Raw genomic sequence first — 22,555 nt, forward strand, 5'->3', positions numbered from 1 at the left:
ACCATACAGGCAGAAGAATAGAAGCTATATCTTTGAGATTCTCAAATGGAACAAACAATTTAGCTAAAGGTCATTCTTTAATACAACCAAATGCGAGGAATTAGTGTAACAAATGCCACAAAACTGCTTAGAATAATTGAACCATAACATGTTTTACCAAAATAAGACAAGTGACAAAAAGAAGAGAAAAGATTCAGGGCACAGATAAATCACTGAAATTTGATTGAGAGATAATGCAAAAGACTGACCTTTGACTGCAAATACTTCAAAGATTGAGCAGGAAGCCTTGTTTTGCCTCCATCCTTTTGAATCCAGGGGTTGTTAAAAGGAAGCTAATTGCAAACATATTCTACCTTTGCCAGTAACTCATCATGTACAAATATAAAAAATATATACAGAAAGCCAACTAGATCATTTGTAGATCATATGGGCTGAATCATCCAATTACAACTTTATAAACAGATGGTGTATGCTGTACACTTTGACCCGTACATACTATTAGATACAAGCAAGGAAAACCCATAGAATTGGATTCACTTAAATATTTACATTGCATCAAACCCTATCTAACTTATGCTGCCAATAAGGTAGTAGAACTATCTCTGCAATGAAGTAGAGATGCTTAATCATTTTGCTGAATCTAATGTACAATTAGATTTAAACACTAGTTGCAACTAGTTAATGCCAGAAAGAAACTAGGGAGCTGCAATAGCATCAACAACTTTCATTTGATGCAGGAATCATAATGAGCATCATAAACACTAAATACATTCTCAGGAACCAAGAGTGGCAATTTTTCAACATAGATAAACAACCTTTTCAAGTTCTTTCTTGCTAATGTTGTCATATCCACTACCTCTCCACTATCTGTAAATATCCACAAATATCTTGAATTTACTCTTTTCAAACTATCATGACAAAATGGACATGACTGTGCCCGTGCATGCCTGCAATAACAAATCTATTAGGTTTTAACTCTGTTTCCACCTAAACTCAGTTAGACAGTAGAATTGAGCTGACAAGCATGTAGAAGATAAAAGGCAAATCCTTACCATTCTTGGTAGTATTTCATGCACATGGCATGGTTGCAATTAGGCAAGACAATCTTACTATTGGTCTCCATGCATATTCCACATTCTTCCTCCCATTCCAAATCGAGTGCAGAAAGTTGTCCCCTCTCTTCATCAACCTTTTTCTTATATCTTTCCATATATACTGCTTTTTGTTTATGTATACACCTAAAAATGGTCTGAAGATAGTTAATTAAATACGTAGTTATTTGATTAATTCCCCTTCCCAATTAATTGAATTCACAAACAATTTAATTAATTTCTCTATTCATCTACTAGTAAATAAATTTAAATGATTTATTTATATAGTTCATCTCACATCCCCTTTGATTAATTAATTCTAAATTAATTAATGTCTCCCCATATTAATCAATTCTTCTAATCCCTAATTAAGATTAACAAACTCGAGTTTGTTGAGATTAATTGCCATTTTCCAATTATTTGAATTTCTAAATTCAAATGAGTACATGGCTCCTAACTTTAACCATCTAACCTAATCATCCCCTAACTTAACCCATTCAATCTAATCTTGGATCTAACTAACCCTATCCTATCTTGCACATTCTAACCTCCTTATCCTAACCTCACATGTTGTGGATATTCTCTCCTTGAGACACATGGCACTTTTGCCACATGTCTCCTCCCTTGGACACTTGCTCTCTCATGAGCAAGGCTCCTTGACACTTGTCACCACCGAGATGACAAGTGTCCCTTCCTCCAACCTCTTCTCCAACTTCCTCAATCTTGGCCCTTGATATCTTCAGATCAAATCTGGACCGTTGATTCCTGCCACCTCAGCTTTGGCCTTGGAATTCCTATAAATATCCCCCATTTTGGAGCAATATGGATCCCATCTCATATCAATTTAGGCATCATTACTATAGGCAATTTGCATTTCAATTATCTAGTAGTTAGATTTTGGATTAATCATAACATGTTAATCTAGGTTCTCAAATCATGCATTTCATATCATCTCCATAGTCAATCATGATCAAATAGCTACTCAACTCTTGAGTTGTCATTTTGGAGGTCATTGCTCCACTGAGAGCCCATCAATCCAACACCTTCAAGGTCCTCAAGAATAGAGGAAAATGGGACATTTCAAGGAAGGCTTGTGGTTTGCATCTTTGATTTAGTTTTGAAATTAAGCTTTTCAATTATACTTTATTGTCTCATTATATGTGTATGCCTCTTATACTAACAACATTTTTAACACCACATTAATTGGTGCCCACCGTGGGGCCTAGCCCCTTTGATCTTTAACAAGTTTGCTTGCAGGAAATTTCATTGACAGGTTGATTAGCTCTTCCGGAGTGCAGATTAGCTCTCTTGGGCTCCCGAGTAGTGTTCTTGGTCTCTATTGTGGCATTCTGACACCTCAAATGGTGTTTATGGGAGATTCCTCAACTCTATTTTTATGCTTTTCTGTACTTTAGCACTTTCAGTTTGTACTCTAGCATTTTTGGTATGCATGGTGGCATTTTTGGTACATCTGTCAGCGTTTTTAATCTGTTTAACAACGTTTCTGGTGTGCAGAGCAGTGTTTCTGGTGTGCAGAGCAGCGTTCTTGGCACATATGATGACGTTCTTAGTCAATTTGATGGTGTTTTCAGTTTTTTATTAATTTTGCAAATATTGTATGTTGCATTCCTCATTTTTGCTTCTGTACTGTCACTTTCCCGAACCTAATTTGCAGATTGTTGGTTTTGCAGGTACTTATTTTGTTGTGAAAGACTAGAGTCATAAACTATTTCACCGCCAAAGAATGCAATATAAATTACTAACTTTTTTTGCAGCCGCGGGATTTTGCACTTATATTTGTTAAATTAGGCACATAGACTAATTACAATGGAAATGAACAAACATGTCTTATGTGTTTTGATGATAGGTGAGTATGCTCTCACCTTTCTTAGGTGATCAGAAAACTAGACTCATCCTTTGCTTTCAATAGTGCATTTCTTTAGCAGGCCCACCCTCCCGAGGAGTTATTAACTCTTAGCCCTTAAGGCCGGTGAGAGGGGAACGACCTAAATGGGAACGACTAACACCAAGTACTCCAACCCACTATAAAATAAATGTGTTTTTGATGAAAATCAAAGCAATGGCGGTGCTCGGGAATAACTCTCCTTCATACCTTCGGGTATATCAAACCTTGGTTTTCAAGGTTGGGAGACCTCTTAATTGAGTTTATACCCCGACGCACCGAACAAATCCCTTACTAGTTCCAAGTAAATTAGAAGCTACCCGGTTTACCTCCAAACATTATTAAATTCTTAGTGCATGGAGGGGGAAGAATCTCTCCTTAAGATACTCACCATATGTCCCTCTTGAGCGTATGTGCGAACTCCCCTTTTGAGACCTTATTGCTAGGCTCATAATGGGAATCCACTAGCTCTCGCAAAGGCAAAAACATGGGTGCCCTTTAGGGGGTGACAAGGCTGTGTGAGCTGACAGGGTACCAAGTTGTGGGCTAAGAACTAATAATGAAACCAATCTCCTTAGGATATACTGATTGATATGTTTTTAAATTGTTCAAAACCTGTGAAAACTTGGGCTTTCTTTAAAGCGTCTTGAACATACACTTTATGTGTCCTTTGGGACAAAAACACAATCTGATTTCTGTGTTTGTAAGTCAAGTCAAGATCTCATCCATTGAAATATAAAAAACATTGAAAAATTAAACTTCAAATGGTCCAATTCACAAGTTTCACAACAGATTAGCTCTTTCAGTCAAAATAGTTGCATTTACAGTCCAAACATTAGCTCTTTTGATCCAAACATTAGCTTTATCAGTCCAAATAGTCGCATCTACAGTTCGAATAGTTGCACCTACGGTCCAAACAATCGCTCTCTTGGTGTGAATGTCAAATTTCTCATATTTCAACGTTAACTCTCCAAGGTTGAGCACATTAGAGTTTCTGGTCTAAACAATAGAGTGTCTGGTCTAAACAGTAGAATTTCTGGTCCAAACAACATAGTTCCTAGTCTAAACAGTAGCTCTCTTGGTCTAAAGGTCAGCTCCTTTGGTCTAATCAACAACTCTTGTGAGTTGCATGTCAAATTGCTCATGTTGCAGAATTAGATCTCCTAGTTTGTACTTGTCAGGTCTAAATATCCATTTTTTGAATCTGAAAATCACAAAATTGGGTCAAAATTGCAATCTCCTAAGTTTAAATACTTAATTCGCTAAGTCTGCACATCATTATTTGAACTTTAGAGTCACTGTATTGCAGAGTAGAGTTCCTAGTCAGTTTGTCAGTGTTCCGGGGGTACATAACAGTGTTTCTGGTCTGTCTCTCAACATTCCTAGGGTACAAAACAATGTTTTTGGTCTATCTCTCAGCATTCCTAGGGTACAGAACAATGTTTCTGGTCTGCCTCTCAGCATTGCTGGTCTGTTTCTCAACATTTCTGGTCAGTTTAGCAGTATTTCTGGTAAGTCTGTTAGCGTTTCTGGTAAGTCTGTCAGCATTTCTGGTCAGTATAGAAGAGTTCCTGGTCATTTTAGTAGCGTTTTTGATAAACTGCATTAAAATCAGAAAACAAAAATAACCCATTTCTCAAACAATCAAACATAGAGAATAGGTCATCTTGTTGGGTCATTCACTTAGGTTATCTTCTGTTAAAACAGATTCAAGAACAAGACTGTTGGTGTAAATAAATATTCATTATGGATATTTATTACACTTTACTTAAGTTAACTTAGGATAATGCATCTCTTCCTAGTTTAGATTTGAGACACTTAGGGAAGTGTGCACATAGGGATAGAGCTTGTAGGAGAAATTCCACCTTTTGTGGTCTTATTTTGCTATTACATTCCACATTCGGTGGATCATCCACCTCTTGTGGAATATTATATTATTTCTCCTACCTACCCCTAGTATTTCTTACCTACCCTTGTTTCTCATTGAGCCACATGTCATGATTGTATGCTTGTACATCCATATGGCTTTGCCTATATAAGCAGACCTATATTCATTGTATTGGTGAATCTAGTTGATCATTTTCATATTGATGAGAATACAATTTGTTCTTCTCATTCTTTTGTCTCTATTTTTATACTTTTCATTGTGCCCTTGATCTTGGCAAAATCTCACATGGTATCAGAGCCATTGGGGCTTCATTGATTGGTTTTTGGAGACATCGTGGAAGACTTCTATTTTTGGATCTGAGGGACTGTGTTATTTGGAGGCATCTTAGAGCATTTTCGATCTCACCATTGTGTCTGGGAGGCCGTTTCCATAAAAATCGAGTATAAATTCGACCTATTTTGGCAAAAATCGATTTTTGGGTGTGGAGGAAATTTTCTGCCCAATTCAGGTAGTATGGTACGGAATTTTCAGATTTTTTTCAAATTTTTTTTTTTTTTTTTTTGAAAATTATTTTCTAGTTTGAATTTTTTTTTTGAAAAAAAAAAAAAAAATTTGAAAATTATTTTAGGGATCCGTACCTTTTGCCCAGTCAGCAGTGCACAGTCAGCGCCCAGTCAGCAGCACTTAGTCAGCGCCCAGTCAACATTTTCTTTGGAAATTTTTAGACCCCTCTCCGTTGAGCAGTTTGGATTTTTGGGTCAACTTTGGAGGCCCATAACTTGCTCAATTGTGCTCCTTTTTGGGTGCAATTTTTTTTGATTTGGGCTAATTTTTCATGCTCTTCACAGTGGTATGGTTATTTTTTGGTTTTGATGCACAGGGTTTTCAAAATTTTCAGATTCTCTCAGCTGTACCTGTCCAATCCTTAATTCTGCAACTTCAAAGGCCTCGTTTAAGCTCATACGACCTCTTTTTTAGGTGCTATTTTTTTTGAAAGTGCATGTTTTTTCATCTACTTTCATAATCTATGATCATATTTCAGAGATTTTAAGTAAAAATTGTACTTTCAGATATTGGTCTTATTTGGCCTATTTGGTACTTGTAAATTGCTTGGATCTTAGTTTAGATCTCTTGCATTATTAGTTTAAGTCTCTTTTGGCCTTATTGAGGTAGTTGTAAAATTGAAATCAGAATTCTACTTTGCCATTTTTTGCAAGTGGCCCATTGTACATGCACTAAATATAAAGTGCCAAATCATCACTTTTGGGGGGGTTCTTTGATTGAGTGAATTTGGGGGCGTATCTTTTGTGATTGTGCCTCTCTTTCCTTGTGCTCTTTCATTTTTGTTGCAATGAGTCCTCATAAATTTCCACCTTTAACTCCACATAATTATGCATCATGGAAAATTAAAGTATGGAGCAAATTAATGGAAAAAGGTCTCACGCATTACATAGATGGAACAATAGTAGCACCACCTGATCCTAATGTTGATCCTAATGCTCAATTAGAATGGCTCACTAAGAATTGCATGGCTCTTGGAACTTTGCGCAAGTATGTATCAGATGACCTCATCTTTCATATTGAAAAGTGTACTACAATCAAAGATGCTTGGGATATGTTTCAAAAATTGTATGGTCAAGTTGATGAAATTAGAGGTTATAAGATTGACAATGAGCTCACCAACTTGGATCCCAAGAGTTTTGATACAATCAAAGATTATGTCACCAAAGTAAATGAGCTAAGAGAAAAGCTTAAGGATTGTGGAATTGACAAAAAGGATGCTCAGTTGATATTCAACTTGTTGGACAAGCTTGCACTAGAATATGCAGCATTTGTGTCTAGCTTCCAAACTCATCGTTTGACATTAGGGAGTTCCTATGTTATGCCTTCATTTGATGCTTTCACAGAAATGTTGATATTGGAACAATCTAAGTTGTTGAACATGGGGTTTCTCAAGTCTTCAAAGTCCAAGGCTTTGGTGGCTAATCAAGGGAATCAAGGAGGTCAAGGCAAAGATTCCAACAAGAAGAAGAAGCAATATAAGTCACAGCCACAATAGGAAAAAGGACAATCATCCTCTCCATCACAAGGTGATTTTTCATCCTCTTCCAAGAAGGGGACACCACCTAAGAAGGATAAGCCAACTTGTGCATATTGCAAGAAGTATGGTCATGATGAGCATCGATGCCACACAAAGCAAGTTGATGAGTTAACTAATCTTCTTAAGAAAAACAACATCAACTTGCCATCCACCTACACAAAGAAGGATTCATCTCCTTCCTCTTCCTCACAGTCTAAGGGAAAAGGGCAAGCATTTGTGGCTACAACAAGTTCTTCACAACAGTGGATACTTGATTCAAGTGCCTCATATCACATGGGTTCTACAAAGGAGTAGTTTTTTTCATTGGAGCCATCTAAGGTACCTCACATTTACATAGGTGATGATACACAAGTAGAGGTTGAAGGGAAAGGTTCAGTTGACATGGATGATGGAACATTTGAGAATGTTCTCTATGTTCCTAACTTGTTTACCAACCTTCTTTCTATCTACCAAATCACTCACTATGGGAATGGGAAAAAGGTTGAGTTTACACCAGATTCAGTTGTGGTAAAGGAACTTGATGATGATGCCTTGGTAGCAGTGGGACAAGTCAATGACAACTCAAGGCTTTATTCATTCTCCCACTTTGTGCCAAGTTCACCTTCTAGGGCCTTGCTTACTCATTCAAATTCTGAAAGTAAGCTATGGCATGAGCGGTCTGGTCACCTCAACTACCGCTATCTTCAGCAACTCAACACTAAAGACATGGTCACAGGTCTACCTCGAATTAGTTTTTCAGAGGGTGTATGTTTAGGTTGTTCCATGGGCAAGCATCCCAAGGAGAAGTTTGATAAGGGGAAAGCTTGGAGAGCTTTGGAAGTTCTTCAACTTGTTCACAGTGATGTAGCAGGTCCATGTCCAACACCTTCATTTAGTAAGGCTCGCTATGTCCTCACCTTCATTCATGACTACTCCCGCTTCACTTGGGTCTACTTTCTTATTCATAAGAGTGAAGTATTTGACAGATTTCAGGACTTCAAGACTCGTGTGGAGAAGCAATCCGGGAAAGTGGTCAAGATTCTTCGTACAGATAATGGAAGGGAATATGTGAACAAGAGACTTGAGGATTTTTGTACATTTGAGGGGATTGATCTTCAGCATTCAGTCACATACACTCCACACAAGAACGGAGTTGCAGAACACAAGAATAGAACTCTCAAAGAAATGGCTAGCTGTATGATACATGCACATTCTCTTGATCCTGCCTTTTGGACAGAGATTATCAGTTGTGCCACACACATCCAGAATCGGGTTCCTCACAAAGCTTTGCAAGGTATTACTCCTTTTGAGGCTTGGGCTAGTAGGAAACTGATTGTGAGACATTTCAGAGTCTTTGGGTGTCCAGCATGGGCTCGCATACCTCCACAGAAATGCAAGACATTGGAACCTCAGAGTTGGCCTTGCATATTTGTTGGATATCTTGAGGGTGTTAAGGCATATAGATTGATAGATCCCGAGACACATGAGGTGTTCGATGAGAGGAGTGTTCACTTTGAGGAAAGCTCTCCTAGCTAAGCCTCTCTACCTCCTCCACCTTACTCCATTGTGGATAGTGATGTTAGTGATTCAGATGATGAGACTTCTTCAACTCCGACTCATAGGGTTACACCTCCGCAGGGTCCACTTGCAGTTGAGGAGCCTTGTTCTCCACTTCCACCTAGATCTCGTTGGGATCGACAGACACTTGAGTCAGTGGGTTCTCTTGTTGGAGATCCTTCAGATACATGGAGGACTTAATCACAACATCAGGATCTTCCACATGCATTCATTTCTACCGCTTTCGATCCATATACATTTCGGGAAGCATCAGGGGTTCTTGAGTGGGACCAAGCTATGGAGGAAGAGTATAGTTCCTTGATGAGGAACAACACATGGGATTTAGTCCATCTCCCTAAGGGGAGAAAGATGGTTCGATGTAAGTGGATCTATCAGACCAAGTATGTTGCAGATGGTAGTGTGGCTAAGTATAAGGCTCGGCTTGTTGCGAAAGGTTTCTTTCAGGTTGCAGGTGTTGACTATACTGAGACCTTTACACCTGTAGCCAAGATGAACTCCATTCGTTTGACACTTGCTATTGCTGCAGCTCATGGTTGGGCTGTACATCAGATGGATGTGAAGAGTGCTTTTCTTCATGGTGACCTTGATGAGGAGATTTATATGGAGCAGCTGCAGGGTTTCATCTAGGATACTTCCTTGGTTTGCAGACTAAGGAAATCTCTCTATGGCCTTAAGTAGGCCCCCAGGGCTTGGTATGCCAAGATGGATTCCTTTCTTCTCTCAGCAGGGTTCACCAGGTGTCATTCTGATCCGAATGTCTACATTTTGTGATAGGATGACTCTCACTTGATACTTGTGCTCTATGTTGATGATTTGATCATTACAGGGAGTACCACATCCATCATTAGTAGGGTCAAATCTTCTTTGCATGACAGATTTGCTATGACTGACTTGGGTCTTTTGCACTACTTTATCGGGATAGAGATTTCACAGTCACCTTCCGGGATTACACTATCATGACCCAAGTATGCTCTTGATCTACTTGCACACTTTCATATGGCTAATTGTAAGCCTGCATTGATTCCCTTTCTTTCAAGAGTCAAGCTTGAGGCTCAATGTTCTTCTCCACCAGTTGATGCCACTTTGTATCATCAGCTTGTGGGTAGTCTCATCTACTTGACCCATACACGCCCTGATATTTCATTTGCAGTTGACATGGTTTCCTGCTTCATGCAAGAACCACATGAGCTTCATTGGAAAGCTGCCAAACGCATCCTTCATTACATCCAGGGTACACATCACTATGGGATTCACTATGCAGCAGGCACAGGACTTCGCTTGGTTGGTTACACAGACTCCGATTGGGCTGGCGATCTTGATGATTGTAAGTCTACTTTCAGTTACAGTTTTCACCTTGGTTCAAGCCCCATTTGTTGGTAGAGCAAGAAGCAACATGCTATTTCTCTCTCTTCGACTGAGGCTGAGTATCGAGGTGCTGTTAACGTAGTGACTAAGACCATTTGGCTCCAGCAGATTCTCACAGAGTTTGGGTTCAACACTCCACGATCGACAGTTCTACATTGCGACAATCGGAGTGTTATTGCAATCTCGAAGAACCCGGTCCAGCACCAGTGGACCAAACACATCGAGATTCATATGTACTATATCCGAGAGCTCATTTAGGAGTAGGTCATTGATTTACAGTATTGTCCTACAGTGGAGCAGGTTGCAAACATATTCACCAAACCTTTCACTAAGAGTAAGTTCCAGCAGTTGGGAGCTCTCTTGGGGGTGAAGGATTTGTCATTAGGGGGGGTCAACTGACTTCTCCTTCCTCTCTTATGGGGGGAACTTTTTCCTTTTTGAGGTTTTGTCCATCTTCTTTGAGAGTCTTTTGTACATTCATCTCTCTTTTGGGGGGGAGTTTTTTCCCATTGGGTTTTCTCCCTTTCTCCATTTGTGAGAGATTGCTTTGCATAGTTTTGCTTGCATTTGCATATTGTACATGGGTACCTATCATGGTCTAGTAGCCGGGACCCATCTTACATTGTTGACTTAAGTCTTCATTCCCCTAAGTTGCACTTAAGGGGGGGTGTTGGTGTAAATAAATATTCATTATGGATATTATTACACTTTACTTAAGTTAACTTAGGATAATGCATCTCTTCGTAGTTTGGATTTGAGACACTTAGGGAAGTGTGCACATAGGGATAGAGCTTGTAAGAGAAATTCCACCTTTTGTGGTCTTATTTTGCTGTTACACTCCACATTCAGTGGGTCATCCACCTCTTGTGGAATATTATATTATTTCTCCTACCTACCCCTAGTATTTCTTACCTACCCTTGTTTCTCATTGAGCCACATGTCATGATTGTGTGCTCGTACATCCATATGGCCTTGCCTATATAAGCAGGCCTATGTTCATTGTATTGGTGAATCTAGTTGATCATTTTCATATTGATGAGAATATAGTTTGTTCTTGTCATTCTTTTGTCTCTATTTTTATACTTTTCATTGTGCCCTTGATCTTAGCAAAATCTCACAAAGACACACGAAGGTCTCAAGTATTCACCTCAAACAAGTTAAAGATCAAACACCTTAAAGTGCAACATTACATTGTCTTTGATAAACTGATCATTCAAACATAGTTTCTCATCAGGATCTATCATCCTTTAATCATGAAACTACAATGCTTGATCAGGATAACCTCGTTCTCTAACATAGGATATATCATTCCTATTGAACTTTGTCATATAAAAAATCATAAAATTTGCACTCCAAAACTAAGATCGAAAAACTTGCAAACAAGCAAACACTTGAAAGATCATTTCCTCAACAATTGATCACTTATTGCGACACATTAAGCAAGATTTAATCACAAAAACATATGAAACACAGTGCCCATTTTAATTAGAGCACATAGACATAAGATCACTGAAACATTGGAAATAGCTGAAGATCATAGAAACATGGCATACCAAAGCAAAAGAGAACACATAACAAGCCAACATATTAGAGAAATCAAACAAGTCCAGAATCAAAATCCAACCATGTCAAAACTTAATAGGGATTCAAATACATATCCAAAGAAAGGTGGCTCTTTTATGCAACTATTAAAAAGATCCTTAAAAGATTTGGATGAGAAAGATCACAATCGTGCACCTATATCTAGCAATGGTTCATCCCCCCATAAGCAAATTAACTCTCCAAAGGAATCTATTCTTACACTTCTTAAAAAAGTGCAAAAACCTTCCATAACATCCTCACCAAACAGTACACCCAAAGATGATGTTCCCCAAGGGATATCCATAATGGCCATCAAACCTATTTCAGAGGATCCTATTCAAAACCCATCTACTTCATATCCAAGCATTGATTCCTTGCAACATCCCCATAGCGCTTCCTTGCAAATTGAAGTCCTCATTCATAAAATGCTCATTAAACGTGTCCTAATAGATGGGGGAGCTAGCTTAAACATTTGCTCATTGAGTTTTGTTCGTGCTCTAGGTTATTCAGAAGATGCAGTTGATCCCCTGAAAAAGATAAAAATCAAAGCCTATGGTGAAGAAGAAAATTTATCTAAAGGAATTATGGTATTACCCCTCAGCGTGAGACCTTTGCAAAAAGACACAGCATGCCAAGTTCTAGACTTGGACCTACCATACAATATACTCTTGGGGAGACCATGGATACAAGACATGCAAGCTATTCCATCAACATGTCATCAGTGTTTAAAATTTCCCTACAATGGGCAAGAAATCACAATATCAACAGACTCAAATCCATTGCAATGTTGTAATAATCTGAAATCAGCTCAAGAGGTCATAGTTTCACATAACAAAGAGGCAACATATTCAAGCACACAATCCAAAGAACAATCATTTGCATCAATTCTATCAAGCATGGAAAAACAAATGCAACTAAGAGATTGAGGGAACAAAGAATATTCATTATCATGGAACAACAAACAAGAGCAACTTGAAATTGAAAGGGAAGAAGCAGATGTAGGTGTTGATGTAGTTCACACATATGCAGGATAAACATTAGGAACTAGTCCACTTGAATTAGAATCACATTCAGTTGACATGGACTTAACTGAGGATGATCCGGAACTTCTTGCACGAGGTCATTCTGACGAGAGTACCGTTCTAGACATGGAAATACATATTGAAAGTCTTGACATCTCTATCATGACCTCTAATATCTTTGACATAATCCAACATGAGGATCCTTTATCCTTAATTCATCTTGAACCTATGGACTGGGAAAATGAAGGACATACCACCATGGATACCTTTCCTAATGACCATGCCATATTTTTATATCTCGATGAAATCAAACCCACAACAACTTTCACCAGAGATTCCGCTAACGTATCTTCCAGTCAAGTGGGTGTTAAATCTCCTAGTCGCAAAAGTAAAAATCAAGAAAACAATATCAAGTCTAATGCTGAAAACCATTTCTTGGCAACATTAGATCAGGAAAAAGGAAAAAGAAAAGACGCATCTAAAGGTGAAAACCTCCTTGAGGCATCGGAAGATGGGAGATTTGACACCTTAGCTAAATTTTATCAAGAGAAGTCATATATCTTGTTGGAACCAGCACAAGCAGTTATCATTGGCACAACTGATCTACATCCAACAACTTCTCTATCAGAACTAGAAAGGCAAAAATACTTGGAACTCTTCAAAAGGAGGCAAATCAAAATATGGTCATATGTAGACATTCCAGGGTTGGATCCAGATATTATAATACATCACCTGAATATTAGTCCAGGAGCAAGCATCAATAATGAAACACATCATGGATCAAGAACAAGCATACTATTCATCACACCGCAAGGTCATACAATTCTGAAAGCATACAAATTAAGCTTCCCATGCACCAACAATACAACAAAATATGAAGCTTTGGTTATAGGTATCAAAATGACTATGGAATGGAACATTACACAACTTCAGGTCTTTGGAGACTCTCAGCTCATCATCAATCAAATCAATGATGACTATCAAACAAAAGATGACAAACTCATGCCTTACAAAAATATGGTGGATGACTTCAAGAACTATTTTTGTTGAAATCACTTTTGAACAAATTCCAAGAAATGATAACAAAGCAGCAGATGCCATGGCAACACTTGCTTCTCTATTACAAACACGGGAAAATCAAGAGCGTTATGAATTCCTAGTTGAAGAGTTGTTTCATCCCGCCTTTAATTGTCCTGATTCCCAAACCATCTATCAAATTATTGGACATGATTCCTCCCGCTATGGCCAAACTTACACATACTTGAAAGATAACATCTTACCTCCTGACTTATTGAAAAATCAAAAGAGAAACTTTATTCGCCAATCCTCCCATTATACTCTTGTCGCGTATACCCTATTTAAATGAGGTCTAGATGGTACTCTTTTAAGATGTCTTAGACAAGAAGAATTTGAGAAGGCCTTAAAGGAAGTCCATAATGGCATTTATGGCACTCATTCAAGTGGTCTTACCTTTTCAAAAAAACTCATACGCTTGGCCTATTATTGGCCGACTATGGAACGAGACTCTTTTCAGATAGCTAGAATGTGTAAACAATGTCAGATCCATGGAAACTTGATCCATTCACCAACACAAGAACTTCATGCTTTGGCAACATCTTGGCCTTTTTGTCAATGGGGTCTTGATCTAGTAGGAAAAATAAATCCTTCCTCATCTAATGGTCACAAATTCATCCTTGTAGCTACAAAATATTTCACAAAATGGATTGAAGTAGTACCTCTCACAAATATCACAGGAAAACAAATTGTTGCATTTATCTTGAATTACATCATCTGTTGTTATGGAATACCAATGACCATTATCACTGATAATGGGAGACCATTCAAGAATCAAGATGTACAAGAGCTATGTGAGAAGTTCAAGATCCAACACAGATTCTCCACACCCTATTATCCACAAGGGAATGGGTAGGTAGAAGCATCTAACAAAACTATTCTGAAAATCCTCAAAAAGATAGTGAACGATGGTGGGAAAGATTGGCATATTCAACTAAACCCTACTCTCTGGGCCTATCGCACTAGTATCCACACACCAACAGGTGCCACACCTTTCTCTCTTGTATACAGATCAGAAGCCATATTTCCAATTGAAGTATAGATTCCCTCTCTACGTGTATCACTAAAAGGTCTCATCCCAGATGAAGAACAAAGAGTGTTTAGACTACAAGAGTTAGAACTGATCCATGAATGAAGACAAAATGCCTTTGACCATTTAAAGGTATATCAACAAAGAATGTGCCGAACTTATAATCACAAGGTCAAACCATGAATCTTTCAAGTTGGAGAACTAGTACTAAAGGAAAATCCACGAAATCAGTCAGATCGAGAAAAGAAGGGAAAATTTGAACCAAACTAGTTAGGTCCATTTGTGGTCATAGTAGTATTTGGGTCAAGGGAATATCAGCTATCAACACAAGATGAAGATCAACTCGAGGAACCCATCAATAGCATGCATCTGAAGAAGTTTTATGTCTAAAAAATCCAAAACTAGTGAAAAAGCAAAAAATCCAAAAACAATGAAAAAGCAGAAAAATCCAAAAACAGTGAAAAAGCAGAAAATCCAAAAATAGTAAAAAATCAAATATGAGAAAAAGTGCAATAAAAAAAGATGGTGAAAACCTAGCAAACAGGCGCTATCTGTCGGCTAGATCTGCCATCTATTGGTTCATGCATTCTTTTGCTTGCATTCTTTTTCGTCAGCACTATTCATATTCATCATAAAGCCTTTGTACATACGCAAGCATCCTAAGTGATTTCTCGTCATGGTTTGGATCATTGACTATATCATAATAAAGGTTTGTTTCTAGGCTGGGAGCAAAATCCTGAACCTGGCTAGGGGCAAAAAGTTTTCATCATTTTGAGCTTAATCAAACAAGTAGAACAACAGTCAAACAACGCTTGTCAAGCGAAAAACTGAGATACATCCAACATTGAACATAAGATCACATTGTAAACCATTAACTATCACATATCAATCTAAATATGACAAAACACATATCAATGGATGATATATCTTGACTCATGATTTTAACACTTGGGCAAAAATGGTTTAAATATTTTGTTTTGATTTTCGCTATCATGATTTCTGAGTAACTCCGGGATGTCTTTGACTGGAAGAACGAGGAAGGAACATGATATTTTTCTTGTCTACTGTCTGTAAATTAATACTGCCTATTTTACGCAAGCAACACTCTGGTCATCTTGGTTCAATTATACCTCAATTCTTGTGCTAACTTGCAATATCAAAACCCAGGAAAGTAGTGCTCGAGTCATCATGGTTCAATTATACCATTGATGTTTTCACTCACTTCCCACATTTTAGAGGCTCAATAATGAAACAAAGCAATGACTCCATGATCGGTCTGATCATCGCATTGCATTTCATGTTTTGCATTTGCATTTTAAGATAGACCTGCATTTCATTTTTGCATGGGATCACAATGCTCATCTTTTCCAAGGCCAAAACTAACATGGTGTTATCTCTCTTATTACGTGTACATTGGACAATAACAAAAATAAATAATTCATTCATCCTGCATGATAAGTTAGTTCATCTCATGTAACCATTGCATACCAAGGAATCATTCATATAAAACATCAAATCATTCATTCATTTATTAAGATCATTGCATGGCATTCATCAAATCTCAAATCATATAAGGTATCACCATTGCATTGCATTGCATCCATCTCATATTAACATGCATGAGAAAATCATAAAAAATCATAAACATAGAAAGCATTGCATCGCGCAAACATCACATAGAAATTATAAGCATCACCATACATATTTACATTTGCATACATCATGTAAATAGTGCACCATCATATATCTATCATCTAGAATTCATAAGCATATAAAAATTAAAGCATACATCAAGCATACATCATGAAAGTAACTGCACATCATAATCATATGTCAAATAGAATGCATCCATCATTTCATAGGTCATGTAGAGTGAATAGAATCAACTGCATATCATATCATCAAAACAAGATCAATGTCTAAGGTACAATGATATCACAAAATATATGAGATACATCACAAATATACATCGCAAGAATCATCAATATCTCATCACAAAAAGGTGTGTACATAAATAGATCAATATCCCTTATCAGTGTGACCACTTGGATGCGGAGCAAAACTCTATCCTGATGCGACAGGTAGAGTAGCACCAGTTGGTACCCCTGTACCTGAGTCCCCACCTGGGGGAGCTCTCTGAGGTGGCCTTGTCACTCCTCGACTCTCAATCTGGCTCTGTCCTGATCTCCTTCTCAGCTGTGAAAATCTTGGAGCCCTCCGATCAGGAGGAACAATAGTAAAGTATAATGTCCTATAATACTAAGCCTCTTGGATCCCCTGGCAAATCATATTTAGGGTGGTCTTCCCTGAAGTAGACCCTCCTGACAACTATACCCGTGTCTCGGCCTACCGACACCTATCCATAGCTGTGTCTCTCTCGACTAGGAGAGAAGCCATATGAGTCTCTAGCTAGGCCATTTGAGAGTCCCTCTCTGCTAGCCGACTCTCTAGCTACTGAACCTGAGCCTGAAAGTCCATAATCTGAGCTTGCTACTGATGCGACGACATCTTAATGAGGATCCATCGAGGTGCCTCAGCCTGTGGCTGCTCAACCCCTAATACTGTCATAGGTACTTGTTCAACTAGGGGTCCCTCCTGCTCTGGAACCTGATGTCCCTGATCCCCTAGACCTAATCTGTTGCATCTAACCACCCAGGCCACCCAATCTGTATATACATCTCTGGCAGATCTAGAACTGCTAGCTCCTGGTGTGCCTATCATTGCCATTGCCACTGCTTGACCATCTCCCCCATCATTATCTCCTCCCTCATCATCTCTGGCACCATGATCTCCTACATCTCCTCCATATCTATTCCCATCTCCGCTATCATCTCTCCCCTCACCATCCCTTCATCGTCTAGGAGCTCTGCGTCGTAGCCTCTCATCATCCTCATTAAAAATTGGTTGTGGCTCATCTGGACATGTCAGCCTCAAAAACCTGCATATAGTATAGTGCATAGCATGCTCATGTGTCATCCCGCTATCCATCATGCCTGGAAGATGATCCCAATCAACTGGCTCCAATGATTGATACTCTACGCATGCCTCTTCATATGAAATAGAAGGCCCCCAAGTAGCCACATCCAATCTCTGACGAGCATAATGAGTTGTACCTTGTGGCATCCCCCTGTATCCTGCCATACTGTCTCAACACCCTCATACAAAGGAATCGCTCGATGACGTAGGGTGTCGACCCAATCAGATATCACATCATGAATACATATGACATCTCCATTGTATCCTCAGGCCAAATCTCACAATCCTTGTATGGTCTCCATATCACATTATCTAGATCATCCAAGGTCCATTGCCAATACTCTAATTTGCCCAGCTTTCACTGGACAATAATACCTAGACACCCCTCAGCATAAGGCCTACCTATAGGTCTATCTCTTTCAGCCAATGGTCATGTGATAGGTAGATGCTCCCAGGCCCATATCTGAAGCACAGTCACCCCTACTGATAACGCAACTGATCCCTGATACACAACTCGATGCAAGTCATGATACAAATGCACCAACATACATGACCTCCATGCAAAGTGGGTCCCCTCTGTCACCATCTACTCAAGAAGACGACCCCATTTAATAGATAATCCCTTTGACCTATGATTAAGATAAAGGAAGCCTCCAATAAATCCGACAAGCATAATCGGTAATGTGGCATATCCTAACTCTAGCATCTCCTGCCACGCAATATCATACCCATCTATCTCATCATCCTCAAACACACAGAAAAGTGCCTCTGTCCCACCCCGCTCGTTGAGATCATAATATACTAGATCACCCATCACAGGGATGCGCAGAATCTGATAGACATCCTCAGGTGTCACCGTAATCTCTCCCGTTGGCAAATGAAACCTATTATGCTCACTATGCCAACGCTTTGCTAAAGCTGTCAGTAATCCCCAGTTTATCAAAGGTCGGGGCATGTCAAGAAGGGAAGACAAACCACACCTGCCAATGTGGTCTCGCTTCGCCTGGCTAAGGTGAGACATCAACATCCATGTCTTCGGGAAACGCTCCCGAGACTAAAGAACAGTAAAGTGCTCCTGCAATCAAATCATCTCATCATATCAATTTCTTGATTTATCTATCTATCAAATCAATCTATCTATCGGTCTATTTTGCCCAATGGAGATTTTTATCAAATCTTATTGGGCCCCTATCAATGACGTTCATCTATCATGAGGTCATTATCAAACTTATCTCATCTCGTGCGAGCATGGAGATAATCAGAACTGGTCATCAAAATTATCAATCAAGAGCGTTTAATTTTATCAATTAGATAGCTAATCAAATCTTACCCATCAAAAATCAAAATCAAATTGACAGCAAAGTCAACCAATCGACAAATCAAATCATTTTCTCAAAAAATCATCAAAAATAAAAAAACAATCAAAAAATCATCAAAACCGAAAAAATCAAAAAATTGTCAAAATCGTCAAAACCGAAAAAATCGAAAAATCATCAAAATCGAAAAATTGTCAAAACCAAAAAAATTGAAAAATCAAATTAAAAAAAATCATAAAAAATTGAAAAAAAATAAAATTCCTAACCCCCTTCCCGGATTGGCGTCCAAGGCGCCTGCGGTGGCACGGACGATGTCGCCCGTGGCGCCGAAGGCGCCGCCTGCAACACCGAAGGCATTGGCGCTGGCGCCCGTGGCGCCTCTCGTAGCGTCGATGACTCCTCCGGTGATGCCCGCGACGTTGGTGGTGTCGGTGGTGGCACCGGTGGCGGCCGCCGCCGGGCCTCCACCACCGCCTTTTCCCTCTTCCCGCCAAAATTTTTAATGTATTTTTTTTGGGATGCACAAAAAAAAATGCATGTATACAAATTTTTTTTGGGATGCACAATGAAATTTAAAAAAAAAAATCCGAACAACCCATTTCGGAAATTGAAAAACCCATCTCAAAAATATAATTTTCTTCCCAACCCATCTGGCAAAAATGCTAAAAAATGATTTTTATGCAAATAGCTAAAATTTTCAAAAATCAACTAAAAATTAACAAAGATGGGTTTTTTTTTTTCAAAGTACGTACCGGTGGACCGTATGCCGGAGGACGCTCATATCGCCGAACTGGCTTGAACCTATGCTAGTGGTACGAGATCGACATTTCCTTTCTCTAGACCAAATTTTCTCCAAAAACTGCAGTGCACAAATGAGGAGTGGTAAAAAAAGAATTCACCTTTTTAAACTCATAATGGGGCATTTAAGTGGGATTTTCATTCCACTTATTTTTAATCATCTAATTAACTAATCAGCCTGGCAGGGCAACATTTTCAAATTTCTTATCAGGAAATGAATCGGATTGACTCTAAAAAATCCCTAAAAATTGAAAGAATTTCAAAAAAAAATTCAAAAAAACCAAAAAATTGCGAAAAATTCACAAACATTAAAAAATTTTCCGATTCATCTCCCGAGGGGGCATCCTCGCATCGATATATATCAATTAGTGTCTAGGGCATCATATCGAGATTTATCATCTCCAAAATCGAAATCGCATCATATCGAGATTTATCATCTCCAAGATCGAAATCACATCATATCGAGATTTATCATCTCTAAAATCGAATTGGCATCATATCGAGATTTATCATCTCCAAAATCAAATCGACATCATATCGAGATTTATCATCTCCAAATCAAATCAGTATCATATCAAAACCAAATCTGCATCAAATCAAGATCGAATCTACATCCTACCAAAATCAATATCAACAACATCATCAATCAAGTTTTCTTTGAATCAATGCATCATCACACATTGCTTCAAAGAGGGACAAAATGTATACACCTAAAAAATGGTTTGAAGATAGTTAATTAAATACGCAGTTATTTGATTAATTCCCCTTCCCAATTAATTGAATTCACAAACAATTTAATTAATTTCTCTATTCATCTACTAGTAAATAAATCTAAATGATTTATTTATATAGTTCATCTCACATCCCCCTTTGATTAATTAATTCTAAATTAATTAATGTCTCCCCATATTAATCAATTCTTCTAATCCCTAATTAAGATTAACAAACTCAAGTTTGTTGAGATAAATTGCCATTTTCCAATTATTTGAATTTCTAAATTCAAATGAGCACATGGCTCCTAACTTTAACCACCTAACCTGATCATCCCCTAACTTAACTCATTCAATCTAATCTTGGGTCCAACTAACCCTATCCTATCTTGCACATTCTAACCTCCTTATCCTAACCTCCCATGGTGTGGATATTCTCTCCTTGAGACACATGACACTTTTGCCACATGTCTCCTCCCTTGGACACTTTCTCTCTCATGAGCAAGGCTCCTTGACACTTGTCACCACTGAGATGACAAGTGTCCCTTCCTCCAACCTCTTCTCCAACTTCCTCAATCTTGGCCTTTGATAACTTCAGATCAAATCTGGACCGTTGATTCCTGCCACCTCAGCTTTGGCCTTGGAATTCCTATAAATATCCCCCATTTTGGAGCAATATGGATCCCATCTCATATCAATTTAGGCATCATTACTATAGGCAATTTGCATTTCAATTATCTAGTAGTTAGATTTTGGATTAATCATAACATGTTAATCTAGGTTCTCAAATCATGCATTTCATATCATCTCCATAGTCAATCATGATCAAATAGCTACTCAACTCTTGAGTTGTCATTTTGGAGGTCATTGCTCCACTGAGAGCCCATCAATCCAACACCTTCAAGGTCCTCAAGAGTAGAGGAAAATGGGACATTTCAAGGAAGGCTTATGGTTTGCATCTTTGATTTAGTTTTAAAATTAAGCTTTTCAATTATACTTTATTGTCTCATTATATGTGTATGCCTCTTATACTAACAACATTTTTAGCATCACATTAACGATCTTCCATGTTTTTTAATCCCTCCTTCAAGTTGTAATAAAGATGGAAATATTACAGCTGAACAAGGGAAATTAAATCATTATGTTAAGACATTACATCATGCCAAGTGCCAAATCAGATATATACGACATACTGCTGATGTTTAATTAATTAATCAAGTTATCCCATGTTATGCTTAAAAAGAGAAAATTAGGTTTTACCATAAAATTCTCTAATGCTGGCTTTTCGTTCATGTGTTGACATTGTAGTGGTACCATCACCATAAACCTGCACAATTCCCACTTTGAAATATCAATAACTATTATGACTCAATTTAGGGAAAAACTGACATTCATCGATCAAAAAATATATCAAACTTGGACTCCCAGAGTTCTCCCAATTAATCCACAGGTATCTACCCATTCCATCCATGTAAAAGCTCCTACCTATGGTGATAAAGCACACAAAATAAAGAAGAAAATAATAAAAAAAATCCATTTAACAACATTATCTGCCATAGTTGTCTATAGTTATACAGACATTTAGAATGCGAACAAATACACAAACCTTGTATATGAGCATTCTTGGCAGACCCAGTGTCCCTGCAAGACTGCAGTTGGTCCATTGCACAAGGAAAAGGAACAAGTGTGCTGCTATATTATATGAAAGTCTCATTTGCAGACAAGCACCATCATACTCCCTTGGAAACTCAGATGCCTTGCATCCCAAATACCAAAAGTTTAATCTTTGTGACTACTTTTGACTATATTATAGACATAGCAATAAAAATAAGCTTCCACAAAAACCTAAACATACCTGACAATATGCAAGAGTGCCCATGACCGTTTGTCTTCATGGTGGTGCATGAATTCCCTAAAAATAACCATGCCACCCATAAATGTGCCAACATATTTAGGGTTCCACTGTCTCAGTTGCTTATCATCTGAAAAATTTATAAGAAGTGTAAATTTGTACTTCTCGCACAATTTTATTAACTGATAAATTTTGGGAGTCCTTGCAAATATAGGTTTCAAGCATTCTTTTGGTTGCAAAGCAAACCCTAGCAGACGACCATGGACACGATTTTCAAAGAAAGCAATTAAA

General features: G+C 38.3%; 1 protein-coding gene across 1 annotated transcript; it reads right to left on the reverse strand.

Annotated features, from left to right (window-relative positions):
• Positions 1-724: 724 nt before the first annotated feature.
• LOC131050787 (E3 ubiquitin-protein ligase AIRP2-like) lies at positions 725-22,291 on the reverse strand. The gene is made up of 6 exons (XM_057985048.2): positions 22,268-22,291; positions 22,019-22,168; positions 21,673-21,739; positions 21,466-21,529; positions 1,053-1,238; positions 725-947 (listed from the first exon to the last, which is right to left on the reverse strand). Exons 1-6 carry the CDS (start codon positions 22,289-22,291, stop codon positions 725-727), a joined length of 714 nt encoding a protein of 237 aa, XP_057841031.2.
• Between the last annotated feature and the right edge of the window lie 264 nt (positions 22,292-22,555).

This window comes from Cryptomeria japonica, chromosome 10 (genome assembly GCF_030272615.1).
Source record: "Cryptomeria japonica chromosome 10, Sugi_1.0, whole genome shotgun sequence".
Classification (NCBI taxonomy): Eukaryota; Viridiplantae; Streptophyta; class Pinopsida; order Cupressales; family Cupressaceae; genus Cryptomeria; species Cryptomeria japonica.

Bases quoted from the DNA above. Each gene is read 5' to 3' on its own strand.
- LOC131050787 (XM_057985048.2), bottom strand. From the start codon at position 22,291: ATGGGCACTCTTGCATATTGTCAG. The intron at 1,239-21,465 runs GTGATGCTAAAA...GACCATTTTTAG, and splicing joins AAACATGGAAGATCGTTAAT to GTGTATACATAAACAAAAAG. The intron at 948-1,052 runs GTAAGGATTTGC...TTGTTATTGCAG, and splicing joins ATGAAATACTACCAAGAATG to GCATGCACGGGCACAGTCAT.